Below are 25,000 nucleotides of genomic sequence, written 5' to 3'. Positions count from 1 at the left end.
TCAATATCTGGGAACATCTTACCTCCTTGTGCGAGGTAGACTCCAGAGTGTCGATATTCGCTATCTCTTTAATTTGGTTGCTTGTAGATAGCTTGCTCTTGCATGTCTAGTGCGGCACCATCTGTAGTAGGCAGCACGGTTCCGGCTAAAACTAACAATTCCGCTGTGAGATTTCGCATGACGGTTAATTTTTTGCTCAATGGTTATGTCAACGGCATTTCTAGATGATGGAAGATCTGATCTGTTAACACTAAAGCCGTTATTCTTCAACAGATCCTCTGCTCCTGGATGCGTTTTTCCAGGTTCAACATATTCAACAAGTAGAATGCAGAGTATCTTGCATAGTTTGGCTGATCAAAGCTGAAAAACATGCTGCACATTCTTTGGAGGCTTGCTAGGTGACGCGTCAGGCAATTCTGTTTAGTCGCTTGCTGGAACTGTAGAATTAGGCCTACCTTTTCCATGTAGCTCAACCAAAACTGAGCTGTCTTGCCAAGCGCGCCATAACGGTCTAGGGACTTGTTACACCTTTCACTTGCTAAACATGCTAAGAGGTTATCTTTGCACGGGTTCTTCGCTAGATTGTCTAATGTTGTAACCCCTTGCTTATCAAAAAGACAACCATGCAACGACTCGTAGACCTGAAGAAGAATTCGTTCCAAAGCTTCGTAGACAACCTTGTGCACACGAAGAGCGCGGTTATAACGTTTGCCTGTCAAAACTTGCTCTATCGATCCACTTGCACAGATCCCTGATTCGATGAGGACTTCTTCGAAACCACAACATCTCATTTTCTTTTTAAGGGGACCCATGAATGCGCAGGTAAGATGAAAACTACTCATACGTACAATTACATCACTGAATAGGCCACTTGCACTAAGAGGTCACGTGACCAGTGCTTCCTTTAAACAATGAGTTGGAATTTTGCTAATGCCAAAAATTGACAGAGCGCATAAAAATTATCTTACACCTGCAATTTGAGAGGAAACGCATTTAAGGAAGATATTTTATGGTGCTTTGATTTTTCAACAAAGTAGTATGATTTGTATTGGCTACCATGTTGGAGGGCATACTCTTGACCTCCAACATGGCGGTCAAAAGTACTTTATGCTTATATCTTGCCAAACGTTTGATAGTTACGCTCAGGTGTGCTGTAAACGTTACCACACCATCTTTTAACATTTTCCGTGAAGTTTAAATGCAAAATTTGTGTTCAGAAAGACGTAATTCATGATTTTAAAAATCACATTTTGGTCACGTGACCAGCTACGAACTTACTCATTTCGAGAAAATGGTGCGGGTTTGAAAAACCAAATCACTATTATTTTGTTTAAGATATGACCTACTAATCGTTTCTCGAAGGCAAAATCATATAACTTGCATTTTTCATAAAAACCATGTCACATGACCTCTTAGTGCAAATGGCCTATTCTTCCGAATCTCCGTCTCTAAGGATTGTGGGAGAGGAAAAACGGTGGACTGTGCCTCATGGGATATCAAATAGAGAAGTATGATATGCGTCTTGAAATAAAATGAACGTAATGATTAACAAGTTTTTTAATTTGTTACAACTAATGTACTATAAAAAGCTTGAACAAAATAATTAAATACAGTGCTGTGGAAAAATTATCGTGCTTTACTTTAGAGGACCTTACAAAGTGCTGTTGACATCACTTCGGCTTGAAAATATCGCATAAGCAGCAAACTAGGGATTAGTCATCATTCAGTAGCTAATACATTCTCATTGGCCAGTAACTACCAAAATTTCACGTAGGTTAGACATTTTAGAGAGATTTTTTTTATTAGAACTGTCGTAAGAGGTGTTAGTTACGTATCCAAGTAAAGGCTAAATTAAACTTGTGACATGTGCAGTAGAGAATTTTAACTTACATATGAGATTAAAAAAAACTTTACCCTAAATAACTTTGAGTGTTATTTTTGTCGGTAATAGTGTTTCAGAAAAGGTTAACTCACCTCTTGGTGTGGGTAACCTGTGACTCTTTGCTGAGGAAAAGAATGCACAACCACGCCCACCAACCAATCAAGTGCAAACATGCATTTTTCAAATACCCTTGGGTGAAGCTTTGAAATGATACATGTCTGCAAAAATCCCCGACGGGGGGGGGGAGAGTTTCACTTTCTGGCCCACGGACTAATTCCTCCGGAGCATGTGGGGTGTCCTACCCTAAGTGCCTGGTCTAACCGACTAGAGACAAACCGCGACAAATATAACCCAGACTGAAACGAGAAAAAAGGAACTGAAAAAAAAAACGACTACTGACAGTAATATTAACCAATAATATTGTCCGACATAAACAATAATTACGGTAATAAAAGATTAGAAAAATCAAATGATGAGTTATGTCAGCAAGATATTCCTGTTTGATATTTCACAAACATTTATAAGTGTTTTTCTCCGACATTGTACGGATGCTCGTTGTTAGAAATACTGTCCATTTTTAACACATTAATATACTATTGTTATTCAGAATGGGCGATAAATTTGTTGCGACACTGAAGTCCAAATGTAGTAGTTACGGACAACAATCCACGCCCTTATCCTCTCCTGCTTGTTATTTCCAAAAAGGAGGCTCGAGCTGCAGCACATCATGTAGAGGGTGGAGGAGGGAAAGTTTTAGTTTCACCTTTATGATTGAAGTTAACAAAATGTCTGAACATTGCGGGACAGCATTGCATCTAGGGGGGTGGGGGAGGTTTTTGAAGTCAGTAAAACATTAAAAAAGCCCTTTGGGGCAAAATGTGTCAAACAATATTGTCGCCTACTGAGGCTCAGAAAATTGTCAGGGTCCTTTGGAGGGCCAGGGGACGATAACCGGCTCCTGAGTGGGCTTATTTCACCACAAAAGACGACCTCATTAAATCCAGATTAAGTTCATTATAAGCCAGACAAAAAAGAACAATGAAGTGCAACACTAGCTATTGAAAGAGAAAGGCAAAGGGTAAAAGAAGAGAGCGAGAAACAAAATCGAAATAGATTCGCAAAAATAAAAAAAAATTGGCTTCTGCGCATGCGGTAGAAAATTATATCCTTAGTGTTGGAAATCCCTTTTTAGCCCTTCTCATGCTAACTGGCCGAAAAGAGGTTCCAAAAGGAGATTTAGTAATTAGTGCCTTTTTTCCTCAAAAATTGACTGACTGCAAAGGGTTAAAAGTGATCTCTACACTTTTTTTTTTAAACAGGATTAGATATTGCACTAGACTTTTTATCCATTACTTCAGAAGAGGATAACGGGATAAATTTCACGAAATCGTGCTTTATTTTAATTTATGTACACCCAAGTTAGTTCCTAGAGACGTCCGCAGCCGTTGATTCTGTCATTAAACTACATGTAGCCTGTTCTCAGTGTTCCAGGCGTTCAGACTGACCGCCCCGCTCTACTATCTGAACGCCTGGGACAGGCTAAACTACATGTAGAAAACGGTTGATACGTATTGGGGCAAAAGGTAGAAAAACACCAAAATATCCCGCAGTAAAAGCAAGAGAGCCAAAACGCAGTTTTCGCGGAACGACATCTCCGGAAACAGATAACTTTACTCGAAATTAAATTCTCCAAAGGTTTTATCTGGAGTTTTCCTTGTGCAATTATCTCAAGACCCTCCATTTTACTTCGATGCCCTGTAAACAACAGCAAATTCAACCCTGTAAATTTAACACCGGGCAGAGAACAAATGGAAAAAGGAAGAAAAAAGAAACTGGTTATTATCCGTAAGTGACTTGCATCCAAACTTGTAATCCAACCTACTTCTAATGTCATAATTAACACACATGTAGATACACCCGTCGCTAAAAATGTTACGAGTAGGTATAATAATTGGCACTTATCTGTCCTATTGAGTACCATAAACTTCCAATTAAATGTCTTCCCCCCCCTCCCCCCCACTCCCATTTATCGCCCCATCTACCCGTAAACAAAAAATACATCAGGCTATAAGCCCCTCCCCAAAGCCCCCCTCTAGCTTGTATTGAAATGAATTGGACTTTCTACGACGTTTTTAAGCTTCAAAAAGCGATCAAATTTTAAACAATGCTATGTAGTTTGTTTTGAAACACTTTTTTTTTTTTATTATTGTCCTGTCATAACCCTCGCCCCAACGAACATAAGTTCTCCTGAAACTCCTTACGAAGTTGTGTAAGCCCAGGGCTTTTAATCGGAATTGGAAGTTTACAGTATGTCGATAAAGCCCCAAATATAATAGAACTAAAAGCGAGCTATTGGATGCAGAGCAGAATTCTTGAAATAAATGACGTCATTTGTCTGGCGTCATTTCCCTAGAAAAACAAAAATGTAGGCAGTGTATTTATTTTGAAAACAGTGAAGTCTTATTTTGGAATTTCCGTAAAATTCAGATTGCATTCATATTTCACCAAAGTAAATAAATACAAGAGCTAACAGCGTAATAGGTGGAGAGCAGAATGTTTGCAATTGAACGGAATTATTTATGACGTCATTTCCCCAGTGACACCAAAAAATAGTCAACAATAATTATGATATAGTCGTAACGATATTAATGATGATAATAAAACATACTTGGTGCATCTGTTCAGAAAGCAGTAAAATCGTTTTTGATAAAGACTTTTCCGAAAAATTCAGAATGCCTCTCTTTTCGAGAACACGGTCAACAATCAATGCAAACTCAACCTGGAATCTTAATTACTTTAGTCAACTTAGTGTTTGACAAGCAGGAGGAAGGAATTTGTGGGTGACTTGTTAGCAAAAAATATACCATTACAAATAATGCCGACAAAGCTTTATACCGACGAGTGACAGAAATGAACAGAAGCCATATGCAGCAGGTATTACGAAATCATAAACAACAATAAAAGATCCTTGAGGGGAGGGTAGCTGTAACATCACCCTCCCCACCCCACCCAAATAAAGAAACAAACAGAAACTATATGCACCAAGCATTACAAAATGATAAAGGGAGAGTATCTGTAACATAACCCTCCCCACCCCACCCCACCCTATGTCGAAAACAGAGCCTTTTGTTTTGACCTACGTTTAATGTCTGGGGTCAAGTTACTGTTTTCGGGCTGGAATTTTTCCTTCAAAGACCATATGAATAGACCGCGAGCAGTCTCTTACTTTTCTTTGCAAATTTACGAAAGCCAAGTACGCGAGCCGCAATAAACGAGGGCGTAAGCCCGAGAAGAAAAAAATAAGAGACTGCTGACTCTTTTGTTCGGTCTGGAGACAACAAAGCTGTCAAGGTAATTTAATTAACCAATTAAACCCGAGTGACTTGAAACAATTTATAAATAGAACATAAACAACTGAAAAATTATACTTCCTTTAAATCCGGTAAGATTGCTTTCAATTTCTTTCCTTGAGGAAATTTACAGCAGTTTCCTTCTGTAGGATATTCTTAAACGTTTTAGTTTATAAGTCTCACCTCTCCCCCTCCCTCGCTTTTATTTTTTTCGCGCTCCTTTTTACTTCGCACCGCTCCCCACTATCTGAACGCCTGGAACAGGCTAAAGCGATTACCGCTTGATTCGTTGTGACGCGTAACTGTTTTTACCGCTGGCAACTAGTCAATGATCTGTCAACAGCTGTAAAATTGACCAATCGTTACTCCGTTTCTGGGCTGACGGAGGGTTTGTTTTGTCTGTTTGTTTCCAGTCGCGCTGGCTGAGATAAGAACTAAACAGATATTAAGAGAAAAGGCGCACTGCAAGCAGTTTACCATATGAAGGAAATGAAGGTTATTTTACTGCTTCTGTTAGTTGGGGGAACTTACGCAGGTAGGAATATTTTACAAACGGACCCTCAGTTGTACCTGTACGAGTAACTAATATAAATGTATGGGGATATTTTTCTCTACCTCTCACCTGATCAGTACTTGATAGGCTGAAAAAAGCATTTGAGCATTCAAACTCCATGATTGCATTGAGCTTTAGTTTTAGTAATACTCGATGCAAAATTTTCGCACTGTCCCTTGTACTATTTCTTTCTCGCAGTAAGCTTTACAAAAACACTAATGCACATAAAATCTGAGCATTTAAGTTCCCTTGTTTGAGATTACAAAATCAGTTCGTAATTCAAAACTGTGGTCACTGTCGTGGACCTTCAAACGTCGGTGCCCCCGAAAGCACACGAAAACGTGTCATGAAATTAACGCATTGGCTTGCACATTTATCTTCTTTGGCATGCATAAATTTTACTGAAATTATACTTTGTGTTTTTTAAGAAAGAAATAGTACAAGAGTTTCGCGTGCACATTTGGTATGTGCCACAGGTACAGCTGTAACCCAAGCCCACGAGTGAAAATCGTTGTTGCGTAAGAGAAACATAAGGGCTTGTATGGAGATTTAAGCGATCAAGAGTTCTAGTTCTGCCCAGCTAATGCGCAGTTAGTGTACATTTGCACGCAAAACCCTTGTACTATTTCTTCCTTAAACACACAAGAAAACACCATAAATTTAAACAATGAGGAAAGGTAAGAAATTCTGATGTATTTTTAATATATTTTGAAAATGGACTGCACATATTATTTCACTGTGATCAATACAACGATTTAAGAAAGACTCTTTTTTTTTTAAATCAACGACCGAAACACATTATTTACAAATTACAATATCCATGATAAAGTCTGTTTTCTTTTTAGCAATACTGATTCACATATCAGCAGGCTAGCTGCTAATTTCATCTTTCAAGCATTTGAAAGACGAAAGAAACATAGTTAATTCTACTTTAAATTTAGCTGTTTATTATTGTTATTTTAATCGGTAACACCTGTACAAAATGGTAATACTGAATAAACTTGTTGTTGTTGTTGTTGTTGATTTAGCCGGGGCTAAAAGCGAAGCTCTGGTTAGTAATACTTATAAACAAAAAAATTTAATCGTGTACAGTCGAACCTCTCTAATACGGACACCGAAGGGACAGAGCAAAGTGTCCGTATTAGAGAGGTGTCCGTTGTATAGAGGTCATGAATATTACGTCACTTTAAAGGCTCCATTGATGGTATTAAGTGTTCTTTAAGTCAAAATTGGCCCAAAAAAGGCTTTGAGGCGCATTTGAATTGTTTAATGGACAGTGCAAATCATTACAATACAAGCTGTACAGTTCCAAAAACATATGGCAAACTATAATACAGTTTCCGAACAGTAAAATAATAGAACAGTAACAAGTGTAGCGAACACTAACATACAGTAGAGTATTTAATGAAAGTTCTTTGTTATTGATTCATTTTGCGTTAAGGAAGTTTGTAATGTTCTTCTGAACAGCATTCGCTAGTCGTTTTTTGACATACAACGACTGAGCTTTTGAAATAATCTTGCATAACTCATCAGCCAAATTTGATTCACCTTTTGCAGTAAAAAAATCAGAAACATGGTTAAGTTCTGAGCAAGCCTCACTATATGACTTCACTTTTAGCGGCTTTGGCGCTTGAAGATCATCTAGCTCCGAGATCTCTTCATCGTCAATGTCTGCACCTTCATTGTCACCATTTGAGTCTGATGACCGCACAAACTCATTGAGCGTTTGGAGAAGTGCTTGGATCTTACAGAAAACCCAGCTGTCCGTAAAGATAGTCTTTCAAGTGAAAATGTCGAAAAGAAAAGAGGTAGAAAAAGGAAAGCAACAACTGGAGAGTCTTCAAAGAATAAGAAATCTTGATGATAAATGGCAATGACATGTCGATAGTATAATTTTTACCGATTGAAAACATTATTATACTGTTATCGTATGAACAATGAGACAATTGATTACACTCTGATATGTGACGACAAACAGGAAATCGTGTTGAATAAGAACTGTCATCATTGGAGTATCCGTAATAAAGAGGTTCAGTTTGTATGAATTTTCTCTCTGGGGCCGAGATTTCGTGTCCGTTGTCCGTATTATAGAGGGTCCGTATTATAGAGATTATTTTTACAAAGAATGTATGGGCATTTTCCCGGGGCAAGTGAACTGTCCGTATTAGAGAGGTGTCCGTAAGGAGAGGTTCGACTGTAATGCTAAGCGGAGACGACAATGAAAATGGCTTCAAGACTAACAGATCTAATTAGCGAAAAAAACAAATTGAACGTGCAGCACACTTTTTCTTCTAAACCAAATTTGCACGTGCAGCACGCTTTTTTGTCTTTCCCTTGCGGTTGTTTTGCACAACTACAACGCTGTTTTTAACGATTAAAACGTCAAACTTCCTAGTTACACATTATTTTTAGGGAGAAATTGTCGTATGTGTTGACCCAATATTTTGTTTCCTGTGTTCATGTTCACTTTTATTTTTTACCGCCGCTCATTTTCACCTTGCTGGCCGCTAGCATTTCTCATTTTCTTACCGCCGGTTTGAATTTCCATGTTTTTCTCCCTACGAAATTCGTCTCCTTTGTTTTCAATAACTCGCTCTAGCTCTTTCTCTGTTATTCACGTTAGTGTAAACATAAAAAATAACGCCGAAAAAGATGCGACTTTGTTGTTGTTTTTTCTTTCTAAAAGTCCGGGCGGCCATGTCATTTCCTTCCAAATAAAACCTTGAGTTGCATTTGGGCTGCCATACCTGTTGATTGAGTTTTTTACATTGGTATGCCTGTGGTGCGGACGGACGGTCGCTCGCTCGGTGTACGGTCACGTGATTACCAAATTTTCTAGGATGGGTAAATTACCACATTTTCTTAGCTATGGGGCTTTGCGCCGCGCGTGGAGCGCCGCTATTACTATTTTTGACCCCTAAATAACGATCGCTTAAATCCCCATACAAACCCTTATAATATTTCTGTAATGCAACAACGATTCTCACTCGCGAGTTTGGGGTACCTGTGGTGCCGGAAGTGTGCATCAGGTGGGCAGTAGATGATTAGCTCAAGCTCAATACCGGGTGTAGGGGGGGGGGGGTACTCGACCAATATTTGGGTACAGGAGGGTCGCTAAGGGTTTGAAACCCTGACCCTGTTTAGCAAAAAAAATTTCTTAAATATATACCCTGTTTAGGACAATAGACAAAATTCATGCCGTCTTGTTTTAAAGCCATTTATTGGCAATTGCTATAGGGCGAATTCAGGTCATAGTCATTGCTTTTATATCCTTGGAATACAAACAAAATTCATCTAGCAAATCAAATCAATCTTTCAGGCAATATCCTGTTGACAGATCAGAAGGAATTATTTACCCTGTTTAGGACACAGAGAGGTTAAAAACCACACTCTGTCCAGTGGCACATTTCCGTCTAGGCCAGATGAGGGAGTATCCCCCCGGGGGGGGAGGTTCAAGACAACCTGGAATACAAAAAAAAATCGATGTTCATTTTTTATAACTCACTAATCTTATCATAGATACCGATACCGATACACGGTTAACTCTCGACATGTCGATATTACGAACGCCTCAATAACTCATGATCAGGCGGCAGCTGATTTGCTCGACTAAAAACAAACTGCAGCTATTACACCATGTTAAGCCACAGGCAAGTCCTTGTTTAGTTCTAACCGCGGGGGTAAAATAATCATCTAAAAAAAGAACGCTTTAAACGGCTCAAAACGGCGAAAACGGTTATGACGAATGACAAAGTTATCCTCTTTGCTTTAACTTTTTATGAAACATTTAGAGTCAAATCTGTATTTTGGATTAAACTGTAGCCGTCGTAATGTTCATCTATTTTTCTTCAATTGAGTATAGAAGATCCATGCCCAGATTCAACAGTGCCACACGAACAGAGTAAATTAAGGGTGCTTTGCCTGTGGTTACGCTGCACAGACTATCGAGAGATATATACTAACTTCTGTGTTAGGATTCGAGTTAGGATTTGAGTTGGATTTTCGAGTTAAGATTCGAGTTATGATTTCAAGTTGGCTTTTGAGATGGGGTTTCGAGTTAGGATAGGGGTTAGGATTTCGAGTTGCATTTTCGAATTATGATTCGATTTAGAGATTTGATTTTGAAATGAAGTGTTGACAGGCTAAACACAACTCATAAGGTCGTGATCAGTGTAAGACGTGAGTTAGCTTGGATGGTGGGTCATGTTATTCGATCATAGGTTACTCAGCTTCTAGTGCAAAATTAATTTACTTCCAATAATTCACAAAAAAGCGAATCACCATTCACTCTTCTCCCTCGTTTCTCCTTTTTAACGTCTAAACATTTCTTCCTTTAAAAAGTCGAGGGCTGAAATAGGAACAGGCGACGACTTTAAAAAGGACATCAAACGGGTCCGTAAAAACGCAAAACAGGAAACCCTCAGAGCGCTAATACCCTTCCATCACCTTGCCTGCGTGCAGACGTCTCCTATTTCTTTTGTTGCACGCGTACAACAAAGGAAATAGGAGACGTCAGCACGCAGGTAATCCATCACCGTGAAATCTACTGCTTCAAGGTCGAAATCAGGAAATCAAAGACAGCCAGACTTCTGTTAGCCTGAAATTCATCCGATTGCTTCGAGTCGTTTTCTCCTCACAACAACGTCTGAAACGACCGGCCGTTAATGCCGTCCAGTGACGTCACTCACTACCCGAAAACCGGGTAGTGATTTTGATTGGTTGATTGTCTAAACATCCGCATAATTATGTATAGTTATAAACAATTTTAGCGGAATTGTCGCTAGATATTCAGCGGATCGCATCCCTGGCATTCTTTCGTTTAGTTCAAACATTTAATCTTAATCTTTAATCTTTATCTTAAACAGCAAAATTGCCCTTGTCTTCGAAACTGAAATGCTAAATTGAACTGCGAATGAAGAATCATTGCGGAGAGTTGGTAGGTTTTTCATTTAGAGCCCACTTTGTGGTTTCGGCGACCGGTGATTTTGTTTAAGATCAATGTTATAATTCGACCTTCTTGGTATTTTTATGAGAATTTACCCGCGACGCGGGTACTGATGTACAATGTCAAAACTCAGCTAGACAGAAGGGCTTACCGTTCTCGCCACGGCACAGAACAACTAGAGTTGCTTTTATAAAAGCAATTAAGCATAAAGCTAGCCCGTCAAACTGAATAGAGTCGCGTGGAGAACTGAAACCATGCATGGTCTTGCCTGATCACGAAGTGGCAATAACAGAACATTCTCTTGACTGTTAAGCTAATTCAAAAGTTATTACCAAGGGCGGGAGAACTACACACTCCAGTCTTAAGACTCACTTTAATTATGTTTAAAAGAAAACTAGCTGGAGTTCAAAAATCATTGCTTAAAGAGCAATCTTGGCTGAGTCACGACGAAATTTGCCATGGTTGATGTAGCTTCAGTTTAAGCTGCAATCCGTTCTTCGAATTTGGATCCCTAAATTTCTATGCGTGAGACTGATTTAACATCCTGCACACTAATGAACCCTAACAAGGTGTGCCCAGCGTGACAAAATATGTACGAAACCATCACATTTACGACGGATAAAAGAAAATTGAAACCCTTATTTAGCCGCCATGAAGAAACTTCCGTTTCAAAAGAGGCCAAAGAAAATGCACCTGCATCACGAGGTGACACTGCAGAGGGAAAAAAGGGTGGTTGACTCAGTAGTGTGTTATGACAAAAGCGGAATTCTAAAAGAGCGCTTTTACAAAAGAGATATAAGGCATTTCTTTCAAGAATGACAGATCTTCTTCATTTGAAACTATTATATCTTGCTAGCAAACTTGAAATTGCAAAATCTGCTTCGGTCATGATTCACTAGTGTTTCACCGACCATACAGATAATATCACAGAATGCTGCAGTCTTCTATTCGATCCTCAAACTTGAACACAAAATCACGTTTTCCCAGTTTGGCAGTACTGTGGCTTAAATCATTGTCATAAAGCGCAGTGATCTATATAAAAACAATCCTCCAAAACGTCTATCATTCCTTAATGTCTCGTAAAATGTTATCCAAATCACTGCCAAAACAGCAAAGATATAAGCGTTTTAAAAGATAAAGCAAAAGAAAAATTTCGCTTTATGAATTTATTTATAGTTGGTCTCCCAACGGTCTTAAGTATAAAATACACCTTTCGTTTAAGTTGCTGATAGTAGAATATATAGAGCGTATAGGAGCGTACAGAAGTCTCCGTCATTAACAATAGAAAAATTTAACAATCCTAGCTATGCTTGTTAAGCCTTAGAATCTAGTCTTCCGTTTTCGCTCTCGTGCCGACTTTATCAAGAGCAAGTGCGCAAACGCGTGCTACAACAGGGTAACCTATAAAATACTCAGAACACGAAATTATTCAAATGGCGAACCAGTTTCCTTTTGCAAAAGGACTAACCGTAATGAAAAGCTCCTGAAATTCCTATGATCGGTGACAAGATTACTTGAGAATGTAAATTTTCCTCCCCCATTCCCAACATGCAGTGCTGTACCGTTGTTCGAGCTGCCTTTGAGAAACAACGAACAACCCGAAGTACCCTATTGTCACGACTGAGTGTTCTAACGATTACGTTGCCGATTGCAGATAATCAAAGTAAAAACAATGGCGAACTCGCGAATACCTTCTTTAGAAAATAGATAATTCGTGTAATAATAAAATGAGATATTTGTTTGAACTTGAAATGATTTACTCCAGAGAATTCTATAGCTGCCGTGCGTGTACTTGTTATTTTGGGTGGCAAGTACGTGCAACTCGGCGTACAATGAGTAAAACAATCACTATCAGTAATTAAAAGAATTTTATTTAACGGAAACTGATTTTCCTCTTTCTCATGACAGCTAATTACTCCTGGCCTTTTTATCCAATTGCCAACCAGGCATTGTATGGTTACGACCAGGCAGCCAACAAATCTTTCAAAAGCGAGACAATCCCAAATGGCGTCAGAAATCAGGTGGAAGATGGAATCCATGCTCTGTTTGTGCCTCCAGGAGTAGAAATTGACCTTGGTGACTTTTCTGGTTCTTGCATCAGTAATCCAAATCTCTGTGAGAATTTTACAGTGTCATTTCTCTTTAGATCCGGAGCCGAAAAAGCACTAAAGGTGCTGGACTCGGGGGTAAAATATGGCGACAGAGATGAATATGGCTGGTCGTTTGAGATATCTTCCACCTTTGTCGGTGAAGCGGTAGTTATGGTCTCAGATGGGAATAGTGAACAATATATCGAGAAACTAGCAGGAACTAACACTTGGATCCAAATGGTATTTACCTTTGATCCCGATTCAAGCAGCCGCAGTGTCGTCCTCTACCAAAACGGGTCCCATGGTGATGCACCCATTGGGGGCTCTAGTGTTTGGCTTCAAGACCGGAACACGCGTCTGAAGCTTGGCTCAAGATCCAATACAAAAGGATTCTTCATCAGTAACTTAAACTTTTTTGGAATTAAACTGAAAGTCGACGAAATTAAAGAACATGGAAACAGGAGTTTTAAAGAAGGTATGATGTGCTTAGACAGGGTAAAAAAAGAAATTTTAAGCAATTGTTGCGCGTTAACAGTCAACTACACAATGAAGGTTTATCTGACATCGTTTGTGAACTAAATACGGAAAAAACAATCAGCGCTCTATTCGTACATTAGATTTAATGATCAAGACTAAAAAAAATTTAACGGGACTGGTACATTGTGTCCTTGCTAGCGGCTTGCAACGAATATTGAACAGCGATTCTTAGGATTATACACACTTACTGCTTTTTAATTTCCCCCTTCTCATAAACGCAGACATAAGGCCAAACTCCTGTCACTTTTATGATTTACCGAAAATAAACGCTTTAAAATGATACTTGATAAAAAAAAAGTATTTATAACTGTCTATAATTGTTCAGTACCAAGTTCCATAATTTGGTCGCTGAGAAAAGGCAAGATCGTCCACTAGTCCGTAAGTGGTGTTCTTTACTTAAGCATTTTAGGGAAACCTGAGTTTCAACAAAAACAGCCTCCAGAGCTCCAGTGTCAGGAACTTACCTTGGTGTAATTGTGACCTCATAAGATAGTCTACTTCTTTATCATTTCTAAAATGACGTTCCAGTGAAAAGTTTTCTGCCAAATATTGAAAAAATATATAGATTTTCTTTCCTTAGATCGGGTTCAAGTGAATTCCAGATTTTAGCAACTTGGTAGGTAAAAGGGTTCTTCATCCAGTTGAGGTCAAACCTTTGTGTGCCAAGATTAACACCACTACCTCTCAAGTTATATGTTTTAACATATAACTTATAAGAACTAAAAGTCTTGAGTGAGAACTAAAAGAAATTCAAGAATGTATCTAAGTCCCCTACAGATTAAAGATTTATAAAGCAACAAAAGTTAACTACATATTCTCCTATGTTCTACAGTTTTCATGTTTACGATCCCAACTTATTCCAGATACGACATTGTTTTATTGTAACCTAAATTAGATCTCTTTTGGAGTGCACCAATGGACAAAGGGCTAGATGGCTCATTGACCAATCAGAGCGTGGGCATTACTTTGTTATGATTTACTGTAATAGATCTAGATTTATTCATCGAATTTCAAAATTCATTGATCGTATCCCGGATTTAATTACTTTTCAGGACTGTTGCGCGCACTTTTGCGTATTTGACAACCTTTCCCAAAATGTGATATTGACATAACGATCATGCGTAAAATATTAACTGATTTCTGGTATAATCTTAGCAATGGAGGTAAACAACGTCACGATTGAGATTCTGGAAGCTCAAGTAATAATACCAGCAGATTCTGGCATGGCAGTGATACGCATGCTCCGTCAGGGATTTCTTGCTATTGCTACCGCAGTTGAGTAAGTAAAGATGCAGTTCAGCTGAAAGTTGATCGTGAAAAGGAAAAAAACGAATGTAGGGAGGTCAAAAGTCAGCAGCATGTGAATCCTTTTAGCCATGTAGTTTGCCATTAGCAGCAAGAGATTTCTGGTTATAAGCTCATCTACATGAAAACGGAAGACATAACGATTATAACAAATGTTGTGCTAAGCTGTTAATTCTTCGGTTGGCAAAACTAATGGTTTGAAACAAAATGATAACGAGAAGGAAAAAGGTGCAACACATGTATTATTTTTTGGGTGGCTTTAATATGCGATGAGGTTTTAAATTTGAGCAAAAGTTAAGAAGCCACAGCTGAAGCCAGTAAAGGGGTAACCGGGATTGAACCGGTGACCTCTCGATCTGCAGTCGAATTCTCTGCTACCACTGAGCTATGCCCCCTCTCACGAAATATAACAAATATAAAAAGTATTGTGAAGGGTGTGGCTACCTATACGCCACTACGCAAGTGCTAACTTTAATACGAGGTGGGTAAAAGATAGTGCAATCGTTTGTGTAACTCTATTTTAACTTCTTTTATTTACCCTTACTGGTTTTTAATTTAACGGGTCTTTAATTTCGCGTTTTTCGCGATTGTAAAAAATTAAATCATAATTCATATCACAGCAAAAAAAAAAAATTTTCAGCATGTAATAGTAACAACATACTTAGGCTATGTATCGACAAATACACAAATTGCTAACTGTGGTTTTACAGGTATGCTACATATTGTATCTTCAGTTGGGAAATAATGTTAACTTGCAAAGATTTCACACATTGTTTGTGTCAGTTTATAAAGACATTTTAAAAAGCTGACTTTTTTTACAAGACAAAATGAAGTTAAAAACGCTGAAATTGCTAAATTAAATACCAATGAGGTATTCATATCTTCATCTTTCCTGGGTATATAAGAACCAATTTAATGACCAGCTCCTAGCTAGCTTGCTAGCTTAATGGATTAGAGCGCTGTACCGATATCGCCGGCAGAGGTCAGGGTTCGAATCTCGCTTTCTTTTCGCAACCGCAAAAATGGCGTATTTAGCATTGATGATCTTCTGTGGTTTTATTCTATTACTTTTAAATAATTGTTTAGAACAAAATTCCATGTATTTTCTCAATTTGCTTTATATGCCGTAAATGTTTGTATATATGCTCATCTACATGAAACGAAAAACATTTTGCGAATGTACCAAAGCCTACAAGATTGCCATCTTTAGATGTATTAAATTATTCTTCGTCTCTCTTTTTTTAGTTAAAGTCGTACTTTTCCTTTTTTATATTATTGCTACGGGTTGAGTTAAAGTTTTAACTTTGATTTTATACCTAATTCTGATGGGAGATTAAATTGATAGAATTCAAACAAGAAAATTGAGATGTGTTTTGATGTAACTGAATGGTTAATATGTCCAGGCATTCAATTATAAACATTTTTGGCACGACTTCTATTGGATATAGTATTCAGCTAAAATCTCTTGCTAAGTTGCAAAAACCCAGGGCTTGTAACCGGGATTTTACGGTAAGACATCAGGGAGTTGCGTGCCTACCCCGCAGAAAGACTGAGTACATTTTAATAATACCGCATATCATGGTTATTTTTCTTTAAGCTATGATACAAAAAGCTTGACAGCGGAACCAAACATGCACTTTAAAGCTGCCACTGGTAAACAACTGGCGTTTGCTCCGGGAGAGATTTTCAAGGAAGTTAAAATTGGTATCATTAACAAGGATAACAGCTTTGAAGGCAACAGAACCTTTCAAGTCATTTTCTCAAGTCCACAGAGCTCCGTTATATTGAAAGGTCCGAAGCAGGTCGTCAATGTAACTATTATGTACACCAAAGGTAAAAATGGGATGTATTAATGCAAAGTTAGTATGGGTAGTTATTTTGGTTAGGAAACGATTTTGTAATTGCTTTTTCATAAACTGCTGACGCACAGTTAAAATTGAGCGGAGTGTTCGAAAACAAGGTATTAGAGGAACCATAACAAAGATGACGTTGAAGTAAATTCACTGCTGTGTACCATTGTGTACACAAAGAGGCCATGTTGGAAAAAATATGTTATGAGGAGGATCGTTCTTCCTAAGGGCGGATTTCCGCTGTTGCGTAATTTGTACATGTGCACATGCGTAAAATTTACATAGGCAAATAAAATAGAAGCAATCCATGAATGTCGCACGTAAGCGTAAAAGTGAACCTCGATGAAGTTCACGATTAAGTCCAACACTTTATCTCTTGCCTCTATTTTATTTACGTGATTAAAATTTCCGTGCGTGTACACGCACTTGTAAAATAACCATTAATGAATGATAACACTTACAACTCATGAAAAAATATCTCTGATCATCATACACCTTGATGTAGCTTTTCATTTCTTTACGATATCCAACCTTGAGAAATGTTGCCACCTTCTTGAGCCCGCGGTTGGAACGGATTGCTTAGCGGTAAAACCCAAACTCTTTCCAGTGCCGGCAACATATTTATCACTCTCGTCAATCAGGGGAGTTTGAGATTCCCCTTCCACTTGTTGGACAGTTGACCTTTACCTTCTTGTGACGACGTGAAACAGTACTAGTGTCACAAAAGACAGGTAACTAAGTCTCTTTGATGCTGTTTGGTTGTTTTCTGAAAATATATATAAATTCTGGATCTGGGTCGACTATGAAATCATTTAAACCAGAGTTGATGTACTGATTAACCCTAGAGAGAATGGCAAGTCATGTCAGTCAATCGTCGGTAATTGACTATGTTCAATCAACAGGATAAGCTTAGGATTGCTACTAATATTTCTTCATCGTACATCTTAACTTACCCTTTTACCAGCTGGGCCTTTCTTTACATTTACCTCCCCGGAATGTTCACCAAGATCTCAAGGCATTTTTGTTTAGTTCTGCTGGGTTTCTTCTTCCTAAAGACCCATCGACAATGTTCCTCAGTCAAATCAACAGCAAGGCTCGACGCACTTTTAAACACTTTTTTCACAAGAAAGCAATAGATTTTCTCTCGAACTACAAGCTGGATCGACCGATCCCAATTATATGTTTTTCAAAAAAAAAATCGACAGACCGTTTAACTGAAATGACAACTTGCAGCCATGTTAGTTCTGTCGTAAGAAACTGTAAGATCGATGCCTCTAAAGCCTCGTTTTCGCGGACTCGGCTCGCATCCGCCATCTATGATTAAGGCGTATGTGATATCATTTGCTTTCTTATTTACCAGTTGGACGGTATGGATTATTGTTATTATCATTGTTATTCGTCCCCCAGAAAATACACGTGAATTGATGTCTCGACCGAAATACTATTAAGGAACCCAGTGTTCTGAAGTATATTAACTGCCAGTTAAACATGCTATGTTAGGCCCTGTTTACATGGAGGTGGGGGACCCCAGGTAGGTGCGTTAACCCGCTTAGCTGGGGCAAAAAAAAATAACCCTCCTTTACATGTAATCTTACAACCCCGCCATCCCGGGGTGCACATTTTCAAGATTACTGAATGGTCGCTAAGCACGTAAACAAGAAAAATGCTGGCAAACTTCCTGTTTTGGCGATTAATGCTCTTCTACACTCACGTGCTGCTCTTGCTGAAACCTTCAGTGCTGTGGCTTTCTATTGCTACCTTTAATAATGATGCAAAGCCACCGCCAAAATGAATTTTGAGCGAAATTTGATGTATTCCGAATCCGACCCCGGCTAGGCGAGTTACCCCACCTTGAAACGTTTACATGGCAAAATTTGACCCCGGCTGAGAAGGTTACCCGGTCTGGCAGACCGGGCTACCCGCCTAGGCGGGTCACCCCACCTATCATGTAAACGTGATCCAAGTAAAATGTGAGATTATATGAACCGGCGGGTTACCCCACCTAAGCGGGTTACCTCACCTACCTGGGGTCCCCCACCTCCATGTAAACAGGCCTTTAGAAATATATTTAAGACTTAATGTAACTAGGTACAACATTGTCACTGTGTTAATATATTCTTTACATAAAAGGAAGACACACGAGAGGCCTGTATATCAGACGATATGATATATTTTTTGCAAAAGTTCTGTGCGCTGATTTCTATTTTTGTTGTTTTTGTTTTCGAATCTTCAAGGTGAAGTCCACTCAAAGGGAGCCATCATGCATGGTATGAGCCAAAGATACACTCGCTATAATGGCCTACTTAAACTTTGATTTCCTGCTTATTTTCAGTCTTGCTAGTCGTTCTTGTCGTTTGTACAGTCACTCATCAGCTTAATATCACCTGTCTTTTCAATGAACAGGGGACCTACTGTACGGTTTGCTTACTGCCCTGATAAGCTTGATTGGTCTTTTCAGTCTGTTCTGATGTGATGAAAGGAGTGATAGTAAGTGACTTCTTACTTAGAAGTACGTTAAGCAAATATTTCTTTACTTAGGCTATTTCAACACTATACCATAATAGCTTTTCGCGCCGAAACGGAATTAACTTCCGTCTCAGTGGGTTCCAGTCCCCTTTCCTACTCATTCACTTCCGCTACAGTCTGAATACCTATTCAAACTACAGCAAAGTGTGGCACAGAACCCGCTATCCTATATATGACACTCCTTTATCGAGATCGGCAAGGCACAGCTTCGCTCCGTTACAGAAATCGCTTCGAAGCCTATTTCCCCTTCGTAAAGGGTCGTTGCCATTTTTAATAGGCGATGCCACCTTGGTAACCAAGCCTTCAGTCATGTTAGATGTTATATATTCCCTGAATTAAGTTACAATAAGGCAAACAATACGTTCTTTTATAGTCTTAAAGAGAACAACGTGGAAGCCCAAGTTGAATTTACGTTAAAAGTTACGGAAAGGGCCAGAGTCACCCGTTGTTGATGTACAGAAAAGAGTATGCTAGTTTATGTACTTGAATTTTTCGGACTTTGGCGGGTCGATGGTCCATGTTGTAGTCTAGTTGTAAGGTAGAGAGATTAGGATACGAAAAGTCCGACGTCGAGGTCCGGATTCGAAGCAATTTTATTTTTTTTTTTTACGAAATCACCGTTCTTATTTTGAATAGCAGCCATATCCGGTATGATTTTCGTGCTGACGTAAAAGCTAACTGGTATAGTGTGAGTATAGCCTTAAATAAAAGAGTTTAATTAAGAAAAAAGAATATGTGTAGTTGCTAAATGATGACGCCGTCAACAAGCATAGCTACCATAAATTCTTAGGAATTTTAGTGGGGCAATGATTATCTGGAAAGCAATCCTTGGTTGATGCTTAAAAAAACCAACCCATGTGGTGAAAATGAAGAACGTGCAAAATAGTTTTCAGTTAGTGGAGAGGGTAGAAGCGCTATTCAATATCAGAAAAGGTGCAAAATAAACTTCAAGATATTAATTAAACGAGGGAACTGCCTCGGCTACCACGGGCGTGCAATGTACTTAAGAGTACCCAGCATAAAGCTACCAACAGTAATACTACAAAACAATGAGAAGACACGCGTCATTATTATTGCTTTAATAGCAACATTTCTTTTACATATAATTTCAGTCAAGCCCCATTCAGATTTCAAGATTATTGATGAGCCGAACCAAATATATTTATTAAGTACATATTCAGTTTGGATCGGCTTTGGAATGGCCCTAATGCAGCTGATTATAAGCTCGGCTCCTGAAATGGGCGACGGCTTGTGACGAACCTAATGCTAATGAGAGACAGAAACAGATTTTGCTTGTAAGCATTAGGTAACATATAGACTTGCCCACAAGTTGAGCTCAAATGTTTCTCGAGCGAAAAGCGCGAGCTACAAATTTTTATGTGTTTTCGGTAGCGAAGGACTTTGAGAACATCTAGTTAACATGTGAAGTTTGGTTGTGTGTTTGGTTGGTGTTTGACCGTGCCTCACAGAATCTATGTATATGTTACAGTTAATTTTTTTATCTCAGGTAAATTTTGCTTTTCTTTTGTTTTTGGTTATGGTATTGTATGCTAATGAAGTTGAAACAAAGGAGAAATGAAAATTACCTGAGATAAAATTACATACATATACGTTCGGATACTAAGCCCATTTTTGTTGAGCTATTTAGTGCAGTTGTTTATTTAACACAGTGAAAGTATTTTTCATTCACTTTTCTTTTCTTTTTTGTCTTTCTTTTTTAACAGGTTAGTCCGATACGGGAATGTCCTTATATGTAAAATACATAGTTCGTCTTGTAATTGATTGAGTTCCTTTGAGGGATGTGAAGTGTGTCCTTTTAGGTAATATAGTTTTGTGACGCAAAAAAACTCTGATAAATAGACATTAAGCTCAAGTAATTCACTAAAATTTTCTATACTCTTTATCCAAAAAATGATAATAAAAAATCTTTTTGTGTTAAGATTTTATTTGCTGTACACTGACCCACCACGTGTCACTACAACGTAGTGAGTCCTTTTGTGTTGGATTTGTGGTGCAAAAGTGAATCACTGAAAGTTATTTTTAAATACTCTGTTGTCTTGCTGTATACACTCATCAGTCTATACGATGAAAAGAGAAACGTTTTTTCGTTTTATCCAAACAATAAAAACTTTATTGTCATTTTCACTAGCACTGCAAAAAACAAAAGAAACAAAATGTAAAAGCAAACAACGCATGCAAAATATCATAGTTACTTTACAAATTGAAATAAGAAAAAATATGTCAAAAGTAGCCCGACGAGCTTAATTTGTCTTCGCTAGTTAGCACTGAGTCAAATTCTGGAAGTCAGCTATTGGGCGTCCGAAAATAATATTAGAGCGCTTATAAGCAACGACGACGACGGCAATGAAAAACGTGACGACGTGAAACAGTACTAGCGTTACAAGCGATTTGGACCACAGGCTTCAAAATAAGAGCAACCTTTGAGGTAAGTGAACATTTTGCGTCTTAGTTGCTTCACAGACGAGTTTTACCTGCTCTGCCGGGCACATGTTTTTCAAAGGCACTGAAATGCGTTTCGATTACTAGCAACACCGTTATTATTTTTTAAAAAAATACAATGTACGTCTTTGCATTTAAGTTAAATACGGCTCGACCACCTTTCCCCAGCATAGGAAAATGCTTTTGATGCAATATTATTTCCTAAACGCGCATACGTGGCATAGTGGTAAGGAATTCTCATGACAAGAGATGAAAGGGATCCAGTATTCGATTTTTCTTTTCTTTTTTCTTTCCTTTTTATCTTTTGGCATTTCCCTTTTATTTCTACTACTGGCCTTTAATCTGAGCTTCACGAGATTCAGCGATACACGTCTTTTTTAGTATGGAGAGTCAAACAAAATGATCGTTGAAGAATGGCATAAGTCCACGATAATGACGGAAATGTCCGTTAATTGTGAAAACGTGTGGGTATATTTTCGTTGTTATCATTTTCATCGATATTCCTTTCGATTGAGACCATGATGCTATTTCTTCGCATTTAGAAGAAATTCTCACACTTTCTAATTACGAACTACTGTTCCTTGTTTTTCGAGTATTTACAAACACTATTTCCAGTGAATTTGGAAGTTTAAAGGGGAGGACGGAGAACTGAAAGAGCTTCTGTGTGATGGCAACGATGCCGGTAGGTTTGGCAGCATAGTAAGGCTTTGCTTGACCCAAGAGCCAACTGTATTTCTCCAGTTTCGTCCGGACTAAAATACATACGTAATGTTTCATTTTTTTCCTATAAAGGTTTGATGCTTTGTTTCAAGAAGCATTCACCGATGTCTCCCATACCATCATAACGTTTCACCTTAAGAACTAATGTTTACTTTTAAAACATAATCTTCTTCTTCTCCCGTAGAGTTTTCTGTTGCACCCTTTTAAACATGTTTGTTTGTTTGTTTTTTTCGGCATTTTAAAAGCCTTGAACGGCGAAAAATGGAAAATAACTTGATATAGGGATAGAAATTTTGTCGGCCTATTTGTTCGTTACACATACCGTAAATCCTCTGTTAAGCCCCCCACCCCCCACCTCTCAAATAAGCCCCCTTCCTCTAATAAGCCCCCATTTTTAGGGGAAGAAAGTTAATAAGCCCCCCTCTCTATTAAGCGCCCCCCCCCCCCTCCCCACTGCTAATTATTCTTCACTAAGAAATGATAGACTGTATTAATCAATCACGACTGTAAAACTTCTTGTGGACTGATCCGAGATGGTTTATTTACCAATTGGAAGTGCGGATTTGTTTTTGATCCTCGACTGCATGACCTCCAACCTTCTTGTACTTGAGCTTTTTCACTTTGTATTCTAGTTCTTTCGTTATTCTCGTCGTTTCTAAATTAAATAAGCCCTCCTTCTCTATTAAACCATCCCCGCCCCCTCTCAAATGGGCGTGAAATAAATAAGTCCCCCCTCCCCCATTTAAAATCTCCTCTCCCGTAGCCCCTTAGGAAGGCCTGATACTCAGGCAGGAGCCCATGGGCTCCTGACTCAGGGTACTTTTTCTCTGTCTTTCTCTTGCTCTATATTCCAAATTTATTGGTATGACAATTAACCTAAGCTTAATACTTTAGACAACAAGGATACAGAAACAATTTCCGCTTTCCGTTTTCGTCTTTATTTACTCTTTAGTTGTGACGCGGGTGGCTATGCGATTTCCCGCCAAAACAACCTCGAGTTGTATTTAGGTTGCCATTTTGATTGAATTATTTTACATTGGTGTGCCTGTGGAGCGGACGGACCGTCTGAGGTGGTCGGTGTACGGTCACGTGATTACCAAATTTTCTGGGATGGGTAGCTTCACTTACCCATGGTGCTCCGCTGGCGCCCGCTTCACGCGTGCGAGAACTCCGCTGTAAACCTTTCAAAATGCACAGTAACATATAGATTTGGCCAGGGCTAAAAGCGAATCTCCATTTAAAAAATTTATGATTTAAATCAAACAATAAACTTGTAATCCACAAATCAGTCAACTTTGTGGCACATTCATGTGACTTTTAAAGGGGAAGGCTAACTGATTTTAGCGAAAAATAATTTGACAGTCCAAGAGTCAAACAAATCAGTTTTACATCAAGTTAATAGCCGAAATATAATTTTACGCAACATTATAAGTTTTTATGGCCTTGAAGGAGCTGTGTCACGAAATTCAGCCAAAATTAAAAGAAACATAAAAAAATAACCGCTTAAAACTTTAAAATAACATAACAGAAACAACAGATGTCACGGAAAAAACTGCCACGGGCAAAACTGAAGAAGATTAAAAGGAATGGAATTAGGGTTTTTGAAAACGGTTCAGCCTAACGGTTTTGCAAAGTTGATCCCTGCTGCTTGCAACTTCAAAAATAATGCTCAGGAGACATATTTGTTTGTCTCGGATCTCTGATTTTGTCATTTACATGTACTTCTTTGCTTACTTTAAGTTCCATAGCGATTGAAGACGAGTAATTGGCAAAATTAAACAAAATGAACTGGACTGCCGTGACACAGCCCCTTTAAGTTTGCCTGGAAACTCACGACTCACACAAATTCACGGGTGGACAGCAACACATTCGTTTCATTAATTTAAGCGAAAATATGTATATAATTAGTTAAATATTCGCAGTTGAAATAATAAATAATCTATTATATTGTATTGTGTTCCTAAGTTTTCAGATTTTGTGACTCATTAAGGCGATTTTCACCGTTCAATCGTCATCTTTGATGTATTTCCAACGACTACATTTCGGCTGTAGTTAGTAATTTTAATTTTTTTAATAACAAATTAAGGTAAAACTCGCCCAAGGCCACTAGAAAAATTTTACTAAATTATCTGTCAGTAAACATTTGAGAATTTTCTTTGGAACATTTGGAACAAAATAGACAATCTTTCGTCGTTATACATTTGCCCTGTAACCTTTGCAAACACTATATTTAGCTCTTTAATTATTAACCGAGCGGAAGGTCGTTATGTGAGAATCTTGACCGAGGTCGCCAGTACAGACCGAACACAGTGAGGTCTGTACCAGCGACCGATTCTCTCATACAAACCGACCTAGCTCGGTTAATAAGATGTTTATTATATGACCAAACAAGAAAGCAAAGGAGCAAAAACAAATAATTTTATTTGCTTCCCTGCGCGGGCTCAAACATTGAGCTGGCTCTCTTCTGCCACTGGTCTCCAGTCCAAACGGGACAAAAATAATTGTTCAAAGTCCAGCCTGTTGTACAAACTTTGTACAAACAAGCCAATTTTTTCATATTCTTTGTTTGTAACGTTTTGAGGACAACTGTTACAACAAGATCGGTCTAGATGCTGGTCTAGATGGGAAAATGTAGACCGCGGTCAAGGTGGATTTTAGCCAATCAAATTCTTGAATTTGTTTGTTTCCAGTCCTTTTGAGACATGGCCATATAATGATGTAAGTTATTAACTAGGGTATCCAAAGACGATCACTGTCAATGCGAATTAACTCCGATCTAATT

At 38.5% G+C, this 25,000-nt stretch overlaps 1 protein-coding gene and 1 non-coding gene across 2 annotated transcripts; one reads left to right on the top strand and one right to left on the bottom strand.

Moving 5' to 3' along the window:
• Positions 1–5,654: 5,654 nt before the first annotated feature.
• LOC140935555 (uncharacterized) lies at positions 5,655–20,977 on the top strand. Its single transcript, XM_073385119.1, has 7 exons — positions 5,655–5,767; positions 12,639–13,295; positions 14,513–14,636; positions 16,260–16,495; positions 18,747–18,779; positions 18,916–18,999; positions 20,763–20,977. The coding sequence occupies exons 1-6, from the start codon at positions 5,713–5,715 to the stop codon at positions 18,978–18,980; spliced, it is 1,170 nt and encodes a 389-aa protein (XP_073241220.1). The 5' UTR covers positions 5,655–5,712; the 3' UTR covers positions 18,981–18,999; positions 20,763–20,977.
• Positions 14,983–15,057, bottom strand: Trnac-gca (transfer RNA cysteine (anticodon GCA)). Its single transcript has one exon. It is a non-coding gene; the product is annotated as a tRNA-Cys (tRNA).
• Positions 20,978–25,000: the final 4,023 nt, after the last annotated feature.

This window comes from Porites lutea, chromosome 1 (assembly GCF_958299795.1).
Source record: "Porites lutea chromosome 1, jaPorLute2.1, whole genome shotgun sequence".
NCBI lineage: Eukaryota > Metazoa > Cnidaria > Anthozoa > Scleractinia > Poritidae > Porites > Porites lutea.
The sequence above is the reverse complement of the archived record's forward strand: the minus strand, read 5'-3'. Positions and strand labels throughout refer to the sequence as shown.